Source organism: Ruditapes philippinarum, unplaced genomic scaffold (genome assembly GCF_026571515.1).
Source record: "Ruditapes philippinarum isolate M1 unplaced genomic scaffold, ASM2657151v2 ctg808_1_1_1_1, whole genome shotgun sequence".
Taxonomy (NCBI): domain Eukaryota; kingdom Metazoa; phylum Mollusca; class Bivalvia; order Venerida; family Veneridae; genus Ruditapes; species Ruditapes philippinarum.
The window spans coordinates 307,793-325,851 of NW_026867265.1; the positions used below are offsets into that span (position 1 = coordinate 307,793).

The 18,059-nt window shown below is 31.9% G+C and overlaps 1 protein-coding gene across 2 annotated transcripts in view; it reads left to right on the top strand.

Moving 5' to 3' along the window:
• Positions 1–1,621: 1,621 nt before the first annotated feature.
• The window catches only part of LOC132735456 (ADP-ribosylation factor GTPase-activating protein 1-like), a 46,239-nt gene continuing 29,801 nt past the window's right edge, over positions 1,622–18,059 (top strand). For both annotated transcript variants that reach the window (XM_060722413.1, XM_060722414.1), the window contains exons 1-6: positions 1,622–1,778; positions 13,698–13,807; positions 14,248–14,419; positions 15,247–15,428; positions 15,901–15,969; positions 17,411–17,516. In XM_060722413.1, coding sequence (XP_060578396.1) covers positions 1,719–1,778; positions 13,698–13,807; positions 14,248–14,419; positions 15,247–15,428; positions 15,901–15,969; positions 17,411–17,516 — 699 coding nt within the window. In that variant the 5' untranslated portion in view covers positions 1,622–1,718. The remainder of the gene's footprint in view (positions 1,779–13,697; positions 13,808–14,247; positions 14,420–15,246; positions 15,429–15,900; positions 15,970–17,410; positions 17,517–18,059) is intronic.

An 18,059-nucleotide genomic window follows, 5' to 3' on the forward strand; every position in this document is an offset into this window, starting at 1 on the left:
TGTAAGAAATTGAGAACTGTAAATCGGAGCCCTAACGCATAAATTGTTTAATTCATGTTTTTGACAATTATAGTTTACATAATAAATTTCATTTTTCATCTTAACATATTAAGTTTTATAAAAATGATAGTTACTATAGCTTATAAGATACGTCTACAAACTGCAATATTATCATGAAATCCTATTTCAACGCTATATTTGATATTCTGTAAGTCACTTTCGTCAGGCTCACAGTAAGCGAAAGGAAGATCAATGTCTGAGCTTGTGTATAAATATTATGCTAATAAATGAAGATCAAATCATATTGATTAAAGATACTAGTTTTGATAATATATGTCTACAAACTGCATTATTAATATTAAGTGCAATTAAAACGCTATATTTGATATTTTTAAAATCACTTTCGCTTCTTCTCCTTAACATTGAAAATACGAAAGTGAGCGAAAGTAAGATCTCTGAAATTGCTATATAGAAATAATGAAAATGCATGAATATTAAAACCTCATAATGATTTTTAAGTATTTTTTATTCATTTCTGAAACTATGTGTCTACAAACTGTTGTATTAATATAAATTCAAAATAAACGGTATATTGAATGTTTTATAAGTCACTTTCGTATTTTTCAATGTGAGCGAAAGGAAGATCTATGTAGTTGTGTATAGAAATTATACAAATAAATAGCAATTAAATCATCATATATAATGATTGTTTTTGAAAATGAATATTATCAATTTCTGATAGTATACGTCTGCTTAGAGAAATTTTAGTAAAAAATCAACTTAACCAGTATATTTAATATTTTATATGTCACTTTAGTATTTTTCAATGTGAGCGAAAGGAAGATTTCTGAACTTGTGTATAGAAATTATGCAAATAAATGGCGATTAAATCATCATAATGATAATTTTTAAAAATAGATATTATCGATCAAATTCCAAAACTATACGTCTACAATCTTTTATAATTATATAGATTCAAATTAATCGCTATATTCGATATTTTGAAGTCACTTTCGTATTTTTTCAATCTGAGCGAAGGAAGATATCTGAACTTGTGTCTAAAAATAATGCAAATAAATAGCGATTAAATCATCATAATGATTATTTTAAAAAATAGGTATCATCTAGTTCTGATAATATACATCTACAAATTGTAATTTTAGTAAAAATTTCAATTAAACAGAATATTTAATATTTTATAAGTCACTTTCGTATTTTTCAATGTGAACGAAAGGAAGATATAAGAACTTGTGTACTGCAGTATAGAAATTATGCAAATTAGTAGCGATTAAATCATCATTATGATTATTTCTGTTAATAAATATAATTATTTTTCTAATAATATACGTCTACAAACTGCAAGTTTGTTTTAAAAGTCTATTAAAATGTTATAATTACTATTTTAAAAGTCACTTTCGCTCACTTTCGCTCACTTTCGTCAAAAATCTTACTTTCGTATTTTAGGCATACCGTTTTGAAAATATTGATGTGTATTTTTTCGAATTAAAAACAATATACGGGTATTCATTTTAGTCATTCCTCACAATCCAAGTTGAAACTCTTTCTTAATGTAAAATTAACTTGATTTAATAATATGAGTATCAGTTTTGCAGAAAACATTCAAAATATTAATTCGAATATGTGGATGCGATGATTTCGATTTGACAGGTGACACCTCAGCAAAAAAGGATTGAATTTTGTTGAATTTAAATAGCAAAATGGCCAGCCCAAGAACACGACGTGTGTTAAAAGATTTGAAAATTAAAGATGGCAATAGTGTAAGTATATTATATGTCAGTCAGTGTCATAACGAATTAAGTTGAGACATAATACAGTTCAAATGTTTATAGATCCATTACAATTCTGAATTCAATATTATATTGTTTTCAATTTTATAAATGTTACACACATATTAAAATAGAAAACTTATTGTCAAAACCCTTGATTAATTTAGATCCCCACTTCAGAGGCCTAATTTATAAACCGGTTGAAGTTCACTATGAACATTACTATACTGTACCCAATATGAAACAATATAATATACAAGATACAACAAGATACAAGAAACTTTATTTTAAGTCGGTTTACATATTACAAGAAACATTAGCTAATAAGCTATTTACCGACAATAATATAGAGGATATTTGTTTAGTTCAGTGTAAGATCGGAATATATTTCACCGAGTGAGCACCAAAAGGTATATTTCACGAGTGGCGCAGCCACGAGTGAAATATGAACTTTTGGTGTTCACAAGGTGAAATATATTTCAATCTTACACTAAACTAAACAAATTTTCTTTTTATTACATGCAAAGAAACGTTTTAAAAAGACATTAAACCTAATACTGAATGAAATGCGCGGCAAATAATAATACAACGTGACGTCATTTACGACGTCACGTCATTAAGTTGGTACCCAGTACTGTGCACGCTGATATTTCACTGAAACAACGTAAGGGGCTTAAATTCAAAACAGTGAAATTATCAAAGTGGTAATTTCACTGTTTCAAACAGTGAAATTACCAGTTTTATATCACTGATATATTTCTATAAACCACCGCAAAGCATGTAATAAAAAGGCATAAAACATATTTACTAACATATAACAGTTCTGAAAATAAAAACATATTAAACTATTAGCAGCTTTAAGCATGAAATAAGAGTATCAAGGTTAAGAAGAACTTTACAATAAGATGGTAAATTAAGGCATAGATTGATGACATGCACAGTACATATTGTATTAAAGGTAATAACAGTTTCTAAAAGTAATAAATGACTGTAGTCTAGAAATTTAAGTATGATACATATAGCAATGTGAAATAAATAAAAATAATAATAAAATATAAAAAATTAATAAAATAGTAATAGTTATAAGTTAACATCTACAATTTATAAATACGTAATTGAAGGTTTCCTAAAAAATAAATAAATAGATAAATAAAACTTACTTATAAAAGTGCATAAAAATTTATGATAGAACTAATACAGGATAAAAAAGAAACAAGATAAAGCACATACAGGGTAACAAACAAAGTTAACTAAAATTAAGTTGCATGCACAGCCTAATGGAATGGGGAATAAGGAGTTTTGATATGAACAAAGCATACAAATCATACAACAAAGATTCAACTAGCATAAAATATAGGGTTTAAGGAAAATTGAAACACAACATATAATCAAAGCATCATAGCTAACTAAAAAGGGATGCACAAAAGCAAAGCAAACAAACAAAACATGTAGTCTAAGCGTTTTACATAAATTAAAACTAAGCAAAATAATAAACACATAGCAAATTTACAAGCACATAGCACATTTACAACTGCTATTGTCGTATTGAGGGTATGCCTAAATTGTGAAAAATGCTCCTTTTCATTTTCACATATACTAGACCTCCACACTGGCCACCAATGTCACGGGGTAGAATAACTAACTCTCAGAGAAGGTTCATCAATTTAATAGAAGTATATAAAGAAAAAGTCTAAAACATAAATACTTAATTATAATAATTTTAAGTTAATTAAAAGTACAACATAACAATTGCGCAATAAGAATTATTTCAAGGAAATGAATGAAATGAGAAGAATCTTACCACACTGCCTTGATGATGAAAATAACTTTATAATAAGTTATATTTCTAATTTAAAATTCTATCAAGTGTATGTGTACTATAGAATTTTAATTTTTATGTAACTAGAATTTATTTGATATCCATACTTAATAAAAGAATATAGACTAAGTGATCTGGAAAAAGGATAGTTCACAGGAATGTTAAACTTTCTCTTTAATCCTTTTCTTAAAATGTATGAACACACATAAAAAACAGTTAACAAAATTGAGCGAGATACAAACATAGTATTTACATGTCCAAATTTGTACCTTCGGAATGGAATCACTCAGTAATTTCAAGTCTAGTACAGTAGAAGAAGTGTTTAATTTGTAGTTATCAATTGATTTTACAAATGTATATCTTATGTCACAGGGTCAAATATTTCCGGTGGAACAGAAACAAAACTCTGGGCGTAGGTTCGATGTTTTTAATGACTCCAAATAAAAATGGTCTAAAAATATAATAAAATAATTATACATCTTACAAATACAATACATAGAAAAACAAAATACAATGAAATAACAATATATACACAATCGACGCGGAATAAGAAAATACATAAGAAATACAATTAATATTCTAATATTAATACTATTCTTACCACAGCGTCTGTAATTAAACTATTTCAATATAAATTGAAATAGGTAAAGTAAATGTATATCTATATAAATGTTAAGTTTTTACTATGTCTGACTCGTAAGAGATGACTGTAAAGAGTGAGCGGGACAGGAAAAGCAAACAGTGCGCAGAAGTAAAAACTATTTAAAAGAACCAATGGATATCTCTCTCACATAGAATCATACATAACAAACACAACAATTGGATAAGTTACAAGAAAGAAAGAGTGACCAGTGTTCACGATATTGCACGGGTGAGATCGACAATGTACATCATTGACGGAAATTGTCGATTTTCACCGATTCAATACCGGAAGTTAAACTTATACGATAAAACCTAAACGAAACCGAATAAAAACGCGCGTGCACGATGTTTCCGCTTAAACAAAACTATGGAAAGCCACGGCTGCCATTACCATATAATTTCAATCTGTGACATTCTCCCCTGGTAGGAGAAAATGGCTCCTGACATTTTCCTACATTAATTAATTTACAGAATCTATCAACAAGTTAAAATACATTTAAATTAATACTACCTAACCTATTTAAGTAAATTCAAGTAAATTTCAGCAATATTTATTTAATAATTTAACTGAAATGAATTTTAAATTTTAAGGCAAAATTTTCCAAAACAATTACTGTAGTTAAGATTCTGAACATCTGAAAAGTTTCTAATCAATAAACAATTGCGAAAATAATACATCTGCTGAAAATTAAAATATCAACAATCATTTTCCAATTTGCATCAACCTATAATAAAACACATTTAAAAACATACTCTATCTAATTAATGTATACTGAAATAGATATATAAGAATAACATGACTCCAAGAGTAATGGTACATTAAAGGCACATATTGACATTTAGCATGTTAAAGGTACAACACTAAATTTGTCAACATTAAAGGTACTGCACCATATTTTCTGAAAAGATAAATGTAACATTTTCAGACACAAAATTCAGATAAGATATCAAAAAGAAATGCATTCAATATGAATAATTAAAACAAAGGCATTTCCTTAAACATTTCGAAATACAATATACATATTTCATTTACTTGTTCTCTCTCGAAAATCTGAAATGTAAATTGCACACACAGAAATAATAATGATTTCTGATAAAGATTTCACGTTTAAACTGAAACTTTATACCTATTCTGTAATGTAAAACACAGAAATTAAGTTCAGTAAACAAAACACATATAAATCAAAACTGAAATACAATATTTCAATAATTTATATGGAAAATCAAAAGTCATATCTATTATGTGACATTCTCCCCTGATCTGCAAAAGATTGAGGATACAAAATGTCATGATTTTGAAAATCAACATTTGCTGTGATGGGTCTAACCCACTCACCATACCTATCTGGTGGTTTTCTAACCCTTGATGACCTTCGAACAATACTGGGGTCATCTGTAACAAGAGAAAAATTGTTACTATTAGAAACATTAGTATTTAAATTACTATTTGATAAAATAGCATTATTATGGGAACTACTAAATTGGTTTCCACCTGAAAAAATAGAATATAGGTTATCAACAGGAAAATTATCTCTAAAATGTAAATTTGGAGAAACATGTTGAGACCCTAAATTCTGTGAAAATGATGACATCTCTCCACCAGTAGATGACAACTGATCCTCACAAACAACATGTGTATTGTTGGTTGGCTGCACCGGTCTTAGTACACGAGGCTTGGATGCTGGTCTTCTATGTGGAGGGATGTATCTAGGAGTTTCACTTCCTGTGCTGCAGTCTGAGTCTGACTCTTGCTCTGGTACAACTCCTGTAGTCTGTTCCCTTCTGTCTGGTCTGGCTTTTGGCTTAGAAACCTGCTTTTCACTCTGTGTCTCATCGTAAGTGTACGGTATAGACATCAGAGGAAGAAGGAGGTTTCTATGTAGGGTCTTCTCTTTTCCCTTGCCAGCTTCCTTCTTCAGCTTGTAGACTGGTATGTCTTCATTGGGGATGCCTACTATGATGTAAGGTTCCTTCTCCCACTTGTCGTCTAACTTGCCTTTAGGGGTAACGTTCCTGATGAGGACTCTATCACCAACATCTAATGTAGAGTGTGAACCTTAGCATCATAGTAGGTCTTGTGTCTCTGTCCTTGTTTGATGGAGGTTTCTTGGGCAGTCTTGTATGCAAACTCCATCCTCTTCTTCAACTTGTCAACATAGGACTCTCTGGACTTCGACTTCTGTTGATGCTCGATGCCCAAGAATGCATCAATGGCTAGGCGTGGGTGCCAACCGAACATCAAATAATGCGGAGAGTAGCCAGTAGACTCATGTTTGGTTGCATTATAGGCATGAACAAGAGGCTTGACAAAGTCCTTCCAATTGCTCTTACCCTCCGAGTCCAGAGTACCAAGCATACCGAGTAACGTCGAGTTAAAACGCTCGGTTCGTCCATTACCCATAGCGTGGTAGGGTGTTGTTCGAGACTTCTCCACCCCTGCAATCCTACACAGCTCCTGTATAACCTTACTTTCAAAGTTACGGCCCTGATCACTGTGCAGTCTTGCAGGAAAAGAGTAGTGACAGAAGAAGTTCTCGAACAACACTCTTGCTGTTGTGTGGGCTGTTTGGTTTCTGGTCGGTATGGCCTGGGCGTACCTAGTAAAATGATCAGTAATAACTAGGATATTTTCATATCCACCACTAGATTTCTCTAATGATAGATAATCAATACAGACAATCTCCATAGGATAAGAAGTCTGTATAGGTACCATATGGGCAGAAGGTTTAGTTGGCGCCTTTCTCCTTATGCGATTCGGACAGGTTCGAATCCTTTCAAGGACATCTTGTTCCATATGGGGCCAAAAAAAACCTCTGCTTAACAAGCCATAAGGTCCTATCACGCCCTTGATGACCAACCTCATCATGTAAACCTGTCAAGGCAATACCTCTAAAATGAACTGGTAACACTAACTGAAAAATTTCATTACCATCTATTTCTACTTTTCTAAAAAGGACTTTCTCCTGTATAAAAAGAGAAGACTTATGTCTAATATAAAATTGTACTGCCTTTGACTCTTGTTTAATTTCCTGTTGGTTTAAAATAACATTATTGTTTAAAATATGATAAAATCTAGCAATATCAGGATCTTTTTGCTGTTCCTGTGAAAAATCAACACTTGAAAAATCTGTAAAATCAATAATAGGTTCAGGGTTAAGTTCAAGGTCACTATCACCTGAAACAACAACACTTTCTGCTAAAGGAAGTACATCAGATTTCAATAAAGCTGAATTACACATTGCCTTAATAACATCTGATAATAAAACAGTTTCCTTTGCAGGATTTCTAGGTCGTCTGCTTAAGCCATCAGCATCAGCATTTGATTTTCCACACCTGTAAACAATTTTAAAATCAAAGTTACTTAAAGCTGCTAACCAGCGATGACCTGCAGCATCCAGCTTGGCCGAGGTGGTTACATATGTCAAGGGGTTGTTGTCTGTCCTGACTAAAAAAGAATTTCCATACAAATAATCATGGAATTTGTCAGTTATGGCCCACTTAAGACATAAAAACTCTAACTTATGTGCCGGATAATTCCTTTCGCTAGCACGTAAACCTCTGCTGGCATAACATATGACACGCTCTAGTCCATCTTGCTCCTGATATAAAACTGCGCCAAGACCTTCTGTCGAGGCATCACAATTAACAATAAAAGGTTTGGTAAAATCAGCATATGCTAAAACAGGGGGTTTGGATAGTTTATCAATAATACTATCAAAAGCTGTTTGTTGAGCATCTCCCCATATCCATGGAGTTTTGGTCTTCTTACTCTTCTTAGAAGCCTTATTAGTTGGATGTCCTACAAGAAGATCATTCAAAGGTTTAACAATTTTAGCATAATCAGGAACAAAACGTCTGTAATATCCTGAAAATCCAAGAAAAGTTCTTAATGTTTTAACATTATGAGGAACAGGCCATGTTTTCAAAGGTTCTGTTTTAGAAGGATCAGTATGAATGCCTTCTGCTGAAATATCATAACCAAGATAAGTAACACGTGTACTAAAAAATTCACACTTAGACGGTTTCAGCTTTAAACCATGTTTTTCCAAACGCTCGAAAACTGCTTCCAAACGGGAAATATGTTCTTCAAAAGTTCTGGAAAAAATAAGGACATCATCTAAAAATATCAAACATTCTTTAAGGTTTAACTCCCCCATACAGTTTTCCATCAACCGCTGAAAAGTACTGGGAGCATTGGTAAGACCAAATCCCATTCTTTTACATTCATAAAAACCTAAAGGACCTACACTAAAAGCTGTCTTTTCTCGATCTTCTTCAGCAATTTCCACCTGGTAATAACCACTGCGTAAATCTAATTTTGAATAATATTTTGTATCAACTAAAGAATCCAATAAATCATCAACTCTAGGTAATGTGTATGAGTCTTTGACAGTACGCTTGTTCAGCTGTCTGAAATCAATACAAAAACGCAAAGAATTATCTTTTTTTCTAACTAAAACAACATTACTACAATAAGGTGACTGGCTTTCTGTTATAGCACCACATTCTACCATTTCCTTCAAATGTTGCCTTACTTCTTCATACATAGCAGGTGGGATTCTGCGATATGGTAACTTGAATGGTTTGTCATCTGTAAGAGTAATATGGTGTTTGATTAAATCAGTTTTACCAATATCAGTTGAAGATTTTGAAAATATATGCTCCCATTTGCCAATAACTTGCTGCAATCTCAAAAATTGCTCATCAGTGAGGTTTTCTTTGTTGACCTTAACACCTAAATCCTGTAAAACTTGAAAAGATTTATTAGAATTTGTTTCAGGTTTTGGATCTGATACTTCAGGTTTCCATGAATCCATAACCTTAACTTCTGAAAGAGAACAAAATACAGAATTAGGTTTGATTTTAATAACCTTGGCTGTCATATTACAAACTCTGACAGGAATCCTAGATGTAGTCCCAGCATTATCAAGGGAAACAACTCTTGGACATATATTTAAACCTGAAAGTTGAGGTTTCTCAATTGCTTCAGTAATAGCAGTACAAACACCATCTTTTTTCCTCACTAAACCTGAAATAGTGGTAACCTGAAAAGGCTGAACAACAATTGGTGTTTTGCTTGTAGATTTCACTGAAATAGAATTGACACATTTCATAGCATCTACAGCTATTTTAAAAGGATCTGTTGAAGAAACATTTTCATCAACACTACAAAAACGTAAAACATTGGTACCAATAACACCAGGTACTGACTGTCGGTACTCTGTATCAGGAACAACTAAAATAGGAATAAAAACACAATTTTCTAAAATATCAGGAATAAAAACATCACCCTCAATATAACCTTTGTATGGGATCTTACTACCACTGGCACCTACAATATCTAATTTAAAATCTGAAATATCTAATAATTCAGGTTTTGGTTCCAAACTGTTGTAAAAAGACTCTGAAATCAAAGTAACCATTGAACCTGTATCAACTAATACTTTGGTGTCTACACCACAAATTCTTGCTGTGCCCTCATTAGCCTCACCAACCAACCTATCAGATAAAATAGATTTGGAGCTCTTGTTGCAGCTGACTTCCTCAGTGTGCCCCACCACAGAGGAGTCTAAACTTTTGGGTCAACAGTTTTAGTGTTGTCAGACCTGTTAAAAGAAGAATTGTCAGAATTATTTGACTTAACATTAACATTCTGTTGATGACCATAATTTCTGTTCTGTTGTTGACCTCTACCTCTAAAGTTTCCTCTGTTGTAACCTGCAAAAGAAGTTCTATTATATCCTGAATAATTTCTTCTATAACCTGAAAAATTTCCTCTATTTCCTGAAAAAGATTGTCTATTATGACCTGAAAAAGAATTAGTATTATTTGATGAATCTTGCTTCTTGCTGTCTTTGATGTCTTTTTCAAGAGACTGCATCTTGGTCATCAAAGTGTCCATTTTCTTCGAAAGATCTTCAACCATTTTATCCCTAGAATCTGAAATAGGTTGACATTGAACTTTTGTTAATTTGTCTGATGTTGAAAGTTCTTGTTCTGCAGCTCTAACTTCTCGCAATAACCTGTTATAATCTGAAATAGCATCATACTTGTGACTTGTTAATAATTTGAGCTTTTCATCATGAAGACCTGTCCAAAATTTAGATCTTAACATATCATTTCTAGATGAGTGGCTGACATGGCCTCTTTCAACTGCAACCTGCAATAAAGTTTCTAATCTACAACCATATGAAGTCACATTCTCTGAGGGCTTCTGACATTCACTATAAAAAGATTGCATGACAGATTCATTTGTTGAAACATTTCCAAACAAAGTATCAAGTTTATTTAAAATATCAGATAAAGTTGCCTTTTCTCCCAAAGGTATAAGAACCTGTCTGGCTGACCCACGTAATGATTTACGAATAACCTGTAAACAAATATTTTCTGTTAATGAAGAATCTGATAAGAGACATTTAGTCTCATATCTCCAAACATCATAAGTTACATCCCCTTTCAAAGGAGGCACTTCACCTGAAAAGAATGGTAATTTTACATCAACTTTTGGCATCTGTAATGCAGAAGCATCAAAAGGATTCTGAAATGAAGTTTTAACAATAGGTGTACTGGTAGGACCTGGACCTTTCAAAACATTATACTCATCTTTAGTAAGAACCACATAATCACCAGACTTCTTCAAAGCTTCTAAAACTTGAGAAATTTGCATATCAGTTAAAGGATCACTGTCTGGTTTGTCTGCACCTGAAATAAAACTCTTAATTTTCTCTGTAAGTTTTCCACCTGTAGCCATAGTAAAACCCTACAAATGTAAACACTGAAAATAGAACACAATATATAAACACAAAACCAAACCACGGGTACAGCTGCTAACTGAAATTTCAAATAATGTGATAAATAAATTCAAATTGACCTGGCCACCATCAAAGCATACAGACTATAGGGAATTTCTCAAAATAGCCTATAAACCCTGAAATTTTAATCACATATACATATAATCACAATTTTAATCACATATACATATAATCACAATATCTCACAACACTGACCCAAAACTGTGTCCTCTGAAACAACTGAAATAAAAATACAACACAAATATAATATGCAAATTCCTGTTTAAACAACTAATACCTCTGTACACCGTACACCTCTGGCTTCTGCATACAAAATCAAAATGACCTCTTCAAAATAAACCGAATATCAGCTTCAACACAAAATAAAAGTACAGTGTTACCTGGTGTGCTCACCAACTAACAGTACACAACACACAGCTGTTACTTGGTGTTATCACCAAATAAAAATACTGTATGTATAAACTATAACGATAATCCGCAAATGTTTAGTATCTCAACACACGAGTAATAAAATGTTTTACACCAATAGTTGAAAAATTGCTGAATTTACTTCTTAATTAAAACCTTAAACGGGCTGACTACAATGACAAAACTACTTAACCGTCAGGATAATACAATATAAGGGGTGGCAGCGTTTCAGTCCATAGATTATAAAATATACAAATACTGTTTAATCCGACTCAATAATTATTTATGTAATCTAACGCGAAACTGTCACGAAAGTTATGTATTGAACACTGGTATAAATTTACCTAAAACACAAAAGACATCACAATACTAACCTCACATAGCTCCTCTTCTCACTCATACATCTACGGGTAGTGCAAAGAATGTGTGCAAAGATAGGCAAAAAGAGTGCTCGATAGTTGGGCAAGAATAATTCAGACCAAGAAAGGGATAATAAGTCAATAAATCAACACCCTAAGTTTTCAAGAAAAAAAATACTGTGTTCCTAGAAAAATACCTATGACGCTGTGTGAAAACAAAACTGATCAAAATACAAATATGTCACCTAATCATCTCAATAATATCTACTGTAAAATGTTGCTAACTGGTCAAAATATATCTGATCAAGTAATTACTGAAAAAAATATCTCGCGAAAATATATGAAAAATTTACGTTTTACATGTCAACACAAAAAATACACATACCTCAATATTCACACTATACACAATGATATAAAATCCAATAATTTACAAAACAAAAATATTTACAGGGTAATTTAACAGGAGTTACCCGTTAAATTGGTATTCAAAAATAAAAAAGTTCTGCTAACTGTCCTTTCCTCATTCCATGGTGGTGACTCATCCCGGCTCCTCGTAAATTCTACACGTTGTAAAATTAACAAACGTCTATGGAACGCGTTATCCGTCAAGATGATAAAATTCCTCCTTTCGCGCGAAAATCCTCCAAATGAATTTGCTAGCTAGCTAGACTTAAAAAAATACACTGATGCATCAGATTTAAACACATTAACACTACTCTTCCATCGCATACCTACATTCCAAAAAACCACTACTGCCACGCATATCTATTCCTGGATCCTTTCAAATCCTTCCTAATAAAACATCCATAATAAAAAGAGTACAGTTATAGAGAGTAACAATTAAGAAAAACAAATGTAATAGAATACAATGATTGAATTGCTAGACTAAATTCTGACTAATAATACACAAACTTGGACTGACGTGTCCGAATATACGAGAAGGAATACATACACACACACATGACAATTAATTATATCTTTAATGGATCTAAAATACTTTGAATCAGTAATACCACCGTAGAGCGATCTTGATATATAAGAACTGTATATCCAGAGGTTCAATAATATATATAGAAAATAAGTAAATGATAATAATGTATGATACATAATAATAAACAAAGTTAAAGTTTTTAACGTCATGTCTGACTCCTAAGATGATGACTGTAAAGATAGTTGAGCGGGACGAGGAAAAGCAAACAGTGCGCAGAAGTAAAAACTATCAGAGAAAAGAACCAATGAAATAGTCTCTAAACTGCACCATATTAATCGGATACAGTAAACACAAACACAAACAATTGGATAAGATTACAAGGAAAGAAAGAGTGACCAGTGTTCACAAATATTGCACGGGTGAGATCGACAATGATACATCATTGACGGAAATTGTCGATTTTCACCGATTCAATACCGGAAGTTAAACTTATACGATAAAAAACCTAAACGAAACCGAATAAAAACGCGCGTGCACGATGTTTCCGCTTAAACAAAACTATGGAAAGCCACGGCTGCCATTACCATATAATTTCAATCTGTGACATACAAAACTTTTTTTTCACAATCTGAAGATAAATTGGGCATTGTTATGTACATGTGTAACAAATATCATCATATATAATTTAGAATGATCGGTATGTTCTAGTGATTTTAAGAATGATAAACAATGATAATGCTGTATCTAGCCTGAAAAAGGGCAGGGCACACACGATAATGGGCGATGTGCAAAAGGGTGATGGGACGGGGTGTGCTTCTTAAAATCTTATGAATTTAGCAAATAAAAGAAATATAAGTATAAAACAGATTCAGTTCAGTTAGGCATAAAAGTAATTTGAAATGAAAATGTAAAATGCAGGTTGTTTTATTCTTTTTTCAGAATTGTTTTGAGTGTGGTGGTCACAATCCCCAGTGGGTTAGTGTAACATATGGTGTATGGATTTGCCTCGAGTGTTCTGGTAAACATAGAGGTCTTGGCGTTCATCTCAGGTATTGAAATGTTCTCTGCCTAATCTGTATTGTGACAATAGTATGGTAAATTAACAATTCACCGCTGCTGTATCTGACTATATTTAGTCATGGCATTTATAATACGTTTAACTTTAGATGAAACATATTCTTAATAAAATAGTCAATTAAGTGGACAGAATATATTATTTTTTCTCGTCTTCATATTAAAAAAAAAAAGTACATTTTTAGAATGACTATAAAGTATAATACTAAGGCACTCATTTACTGTTTTTAAAATTTCCATGAAACTATGTTACAAAGAGTTATAGTATTATATCAGTTGTGGCATACATATTTGTGAACAGATTTTTCTTTGATTGCTTATTCATTAATATGTTTCTGAAGCTTAAATCTTAAATATGTTAGTCTGAAATACTCATTTTAAAAATAAATAAAACTACAGTAAACATACATTTCAGTTTTGTACGATCTGTGAGTATGGACAAATGGAAAGATATAGAACTTGAAAAAATGAAAGCTGGTGGAAACAGAAAAGCCAAGGAGTTCTTTGAATCTCAGCCTGATTATAAACCCAACATGTCACTGCAAGAAAAATACAACTCCAGAGCTGCTGCTCTCTATAAAGATAAGGTAATAAAAACATACATGATTGTCAAGATTTTTTTTTTAGATTATTTGGTTTTAGTCATCCACTCATCTTTATTTTATCCAGAAATTATCCCCTGCCAATAGAGTTTGTAGGGAGATATAGAAATTGCATTGTCTGGAATCTGTGAGACCAATTTTCTGGGATTTGTATAATAGAGGAGATGGGAATCACAAAGTGTCATCAAAATCAACCAAAGCTTTTTTAGATAATGACCCTTTGTTTCTTGAAGAAGTGCATTTTCAAAGGAAAATTGCCATTTTAAGCCATATTTTACAAATGGTTGATTACATTTAAATGAAACTCAACAAGAATATGTTAGTAAGCAAATGATGCTTATTACTATCATTTAGTTCTGTTCCTTACTTTTTAAGGTAAATTACCATTGTCAGCCAAACTTAACTTGTAATGATACTCATTATCATCATCAATTACAGTTAGTGTGTATGACTATCATAATTAGTAGGGATACCAGATTCATTTTTGCTCCTATTGTGTACCTCAGATTACTTAAAAACTTCAAAGTATGTGATTTCTATCACACAGCAGGCGTATACAACAATTTGCTTGTTCTATTTTGAATGTGTGTTGATACATGTTTTTTTCATATTATGATTGTGTAAATATTATATATGTAATTATTAACATTATGAATTAACATCTTTTGATACTAACTTATACCTGATATCAAATAATTTGACATATTTTCTTAATTTCTTTAAATGTATGAAACAGTTTGTTACATATCTAAAACAATAGATTTCTTGATGAGACTTAAACTTACTTACACAGTGTACCTTTTATATTAAAGATTTCCACATTAGCTGAAGGCAAGCCTTGGAGTATAGACACATCTACAGCAAGGCATCATAAACCATTTGTTGCCCCATCAGCTGGCCTAAAACCATCACAGAGTTACCCTAGAATGGGTCATCAGGACAGTAGTAGTAATTCCAGCTTCACTAGTAGCGGTTATCAGGATTCATTCTCCTCGTATGTCATTTACAATTGTCATCATAAAATTATTACAGATTTTAAACTTGACAAAATGTACTAAAAAGATTTGTTTGCAAGGCTTTATCAAATATTTTATTTTTTTGTTTATACAGTAAAAAAATCTGGAAAAAGTGTGATCCCTCGGAAGCATTAATCACAACAAAATTACATGAAAATTGAACACTCTGTCTGCAAAACTTTAAATTATATTTAAAGTTTATAAATGGATTTAACTTCAGTAAAGTTACTTGAATTAACTCAAAACGTCACTGTTTTAAAGTACTGTCCTAATATCTGAATATTTGATATCTTGTTGTGGTATCATTGCTTATTTCTTCAATCAAGAAATACACCCTGTATTGCGTCATTTTTTCCCAGTTGCAAATTAATAGAATTGACCTGGCAGTAGACAAAATTTTATGATTATTAATAGACTTTATATATATACAAGTTATTTTACATTTCACAGAGAGGATGTAAAGAAACATAAAGAAGATTTCTTTGAGAGGAGGCAAATGGAAAATGCTTCAAGACGAGAGTAAGTTTGTTATAACTTTACATATCTTTACAGGTATATATACCAACAATTTCAGCTTGTGAGCCAGCTGAACCACTGGCTCTTAAGTTTTTGTGGCCCAGGGAAAGTTTAAGTGATCCATCAGTTTCAATACATAGGTAATCTATGGAAATAAAAATATGGGTTTACACCACTGACCAAACACATTTCCTGTTCTGGTCATGTTTTTCTATGGTTCTTTCAATACATAACTTTAAATGGCACTTTACGAGGGATGATCAAAAATAAACCGGACTGTGACTGGCAATTGAAGAATTTTCATCCTATCACTTATTGTTATATATCACATTTAATCGGAAAACAATACCTGTAAACTGATACTATATCTAATCCGATAACGCAAATAGCTTGTCCGTAACAGCAAATTCAAAAACCATGGTAACGCACACCCGGCGCAGTGCGTAAATTCGCCTTGACATGAGGCGCTTTATGCTGCGTGTATTTTAAAATATGGCACAATTAGATTTCAAAATATGCCAAAACGTCATGTACAATATCTTTGACGTTGTCAGTAAAAATGACTTCATTTAAACCATATTTATATTTACAATCACAATTCAAATGTCACATGTTAATGAAATAGTCGCGTTAAAACTATGTCGTCGGAATGTCTCGAAAATCGATTAATAGGAAAAATTTGTCAATTGTAAGACGAGAAACTGTTTAAAACGTAGAAAAAGATTATGGCTAACAGGGGAAAAGTTCCAGAAAGCCACAGCATATTTTTTGATTAGCTTAAAAGATTAAGAAAAGATAATAGAGAAATAGACACAAGTAAGAGAGAGACAGAAAAAAGACATTTTCAAGGACGTTGGTGACGATTAGTCGCCAAGACGTTGAAAAATGACAGTCGATTGACTGCGGACATTGTCAACAATGTTCGATTATAACTACGGGACGGTGCAGTCAACTCTGTATATATAGGCAGGAGATCCGCTGCATCAATAACATAACTGCACCACATATTGGCCTACTCTGTGAATGAGTAAAGATCTGCTCCGTTAAGGACAATGCGCTTGTGACGTCGTTAACGTCAATTTTAAAGTTATACCGTGCGCTGCATTGCTTTACATGTGCATGCCAATAACAGCATAACTTTTTTCTTTGTTAATATTTCTTGTTGGTATTTTTTGTATCATTTAGAGGATAGATTCCTATTTATTTTCCGTATATTGTTATGCAAATTCATTTAACAGGTTAAGAATCGTTTACAAAGTCCGGTTAATTTTTGATCATCCCTCGTATATGTCTTTGTAAGTAAGTAAGACCTTATGAAAGGATTTAAAATGTTAGATATCACTTCCAGTGCTCAAGTTAAAGCATGGAAAGATAAATAATTAGATACATTATAAACTTTAAACCATCAATCTACTTTTACTATTAATATGTGTTACTATTTCAGTGATTTACCACCAAGTCAAGGAGGGAAATATGCAGGGTTTGGGAATACTGTAGAACGAAAGAAGGAAGATGACTTCTTTGAAAATACAATGAGCAGTTTATCCTCTGTAAGTTTAAATTTTATATCACTATACTGTTTCAATACAAAATTAACTGTCTCAATACAAATTGTATACTGTCTATACTAAATGTATACTGTCTCAATACAAAATTTATACTGTCTCGAAACAAAATGTATACTGTCTCAATACTAAATGTATACTGTCTCGAAACAAAATGCATACTGTCTCAATTCTAAATGTATACTGGGTCAATACAAAATGTTTACTGTCACAGTACTAAATCTATACATGCTTAATTTAAATGGTTGAAATAAAAAGAAGTTTGATAATATTGCCAAATTAAACTTATATACACAATATATATATAAAGAGTGAATTTAAAATAAAGTTGTGCACTAAGCATAGAAATCTTTTAGTAAAGCACTGAAAATATTTATTCCCCAATTATACATGCATATATTTCTTAAACAAAAGTAAGATGCACATCTGTTATAACTTCCTTTAGTTTGCTAACTTAAATTGCCCATTGAACTTTCAAGATTTATAGGTTGAAACCTTGGGTAAATTTGTTATGTGATATTAAGTTAT